Source organism: Entelurus aequoreus, linkage group LG10 (genome assembly GCF_033978785.1).
Source record: "Entelurus aequoreus isolate RoL-2023_Sb linkage group LG10, RoL_Eaeq_v1.1, whole genome shotgun sequence".
NCBI lineage: Eukaryota > Metazoa > Chordata > Actinopteri > Syngnathiformes > Syngnathidae > Entelurus > Entelurus aequoreus.
The window spans coordinates 67205015-67206183 of record NC_084740.1 but is presented as its reverse complement, the minus strand read 5'-3'; the positions used below and the strand labels follow the sequence as shown (position 1 = coordinate 67206183).

Below are 1169 nucleotides of genomic sequence, written 5' to 3'. Positions count from 1 at the left end.
GAGGTGCTTGTTGACAAGACAGCAACTCTTGGTGGATCACATAATGAGATCCATGGAGGGCGAACAAGTCTTATAAAAGATGTGATCCTCCTCCGACACTTCACTTTGTGCATTGTGGAGATGAAGATGAAGACCAGCTCCCTGCACATAAATCAATGTGATCTTCATTTTAGGACTCTTTTTGGCTTCGAAACAGTCTGCTGGATCTTTTTTTTATTCATTTTCCAGGGACTAACTTCATGGATGCTGAATTCAATGGAACATATATAACTTTTGGTGCCTATGTAGACGTGGACAAATATGGATATCTTTACTTTGTCATCTTTTTGACAATATATATTTTCATCCTCTGCTCTAACTGCACCATTATATGTCTAATCTGGATCCACGGGAACCTTCATGAGCCTATGTACGTTTTCATTGCTGCTTTGTCACTCAACTCTCTTTTGTTTAGCAGTGGAATCTACCCTAAACTTTGCATTGACGTCTTATCTCAAAAACAGACAATTTCTCACTCTGCTTGTATGTTTCAATATTTTTTTGTTCATTCATTAGGTGCATCAGACTTCTTACTGTTGTCAGCCATGTCTTATGACAGGTATGTGTCTATCTGCAAACCTCTGCAGTATCCAACTATCATGGGAAAAAGAACTGTTATTGTCCTCTTGACTTTGGCCTGGTTTCTACCTGCAGTGGAGCTCGCAGTTGCAGCTGTGATGAATTCAAAAGAAAAAATGTGCAATTTTACAGCAGATGGAGTCTGGTGTAACAATTCTGTCCACAAACTTCACTGTGTAAAATCATCATTTTTTACTGTTTTTGTTTTGTTTGCCACAATAACTATCGGTGTTGCTCCCGTGATTTTCGTTATTTTTACGTACATAAAGATATTTATAGTAGCTTATCACAGTTGTGGGGAAGTTAGGAAAAAAGCTACAGAGACATGTTTACCCCACCTGATAGTTTTATTCTGCTTCACTTTTTTCACTATTTTTGATGTTATGACCGATCGACTGCAGTCAGACCTTCCAAAAAGTGTAATTTTAGTAATGACTTTACAAGTGGTTGTGTATAGTCCTCTGTTAAATCCAATCATATATGGAGTGAAAATGAAAGAAATATCGAAACACATCAAGAAATTGTTTTGTCAGGTCAAACCCATGAAATAA

The 1169-nt window shown here is 37.3% G+C and overlaps 1 protein-coding gene across 1 annotated transcript; it reads left to right on the top strand.

The window, feature by feature from the left end:
- The first annotated feature begins 216 nt into the window (after positions 1-216).
- On the top strand, positions 217-1169 carry LOC133659208 (olfactory receptor 11A1-like). The gene has a single exon (XM_062061945.1). The coding sequence runs from the start codon at positions 240-242 to the stop codon at positions 1167-1169; it is 930 nt and encodes a 309-aa protein (XP_061917929.1). The 5' UTR covers positions 217-239.

Coding starts and splice junctions, on each gene's coding strand:
- LOC133659208 (XM_062061945.1), top strand. CDS start 240: ATGGATGCTGAATTCAATGGAACATATATAACTTTTGGTGCCTATGTA.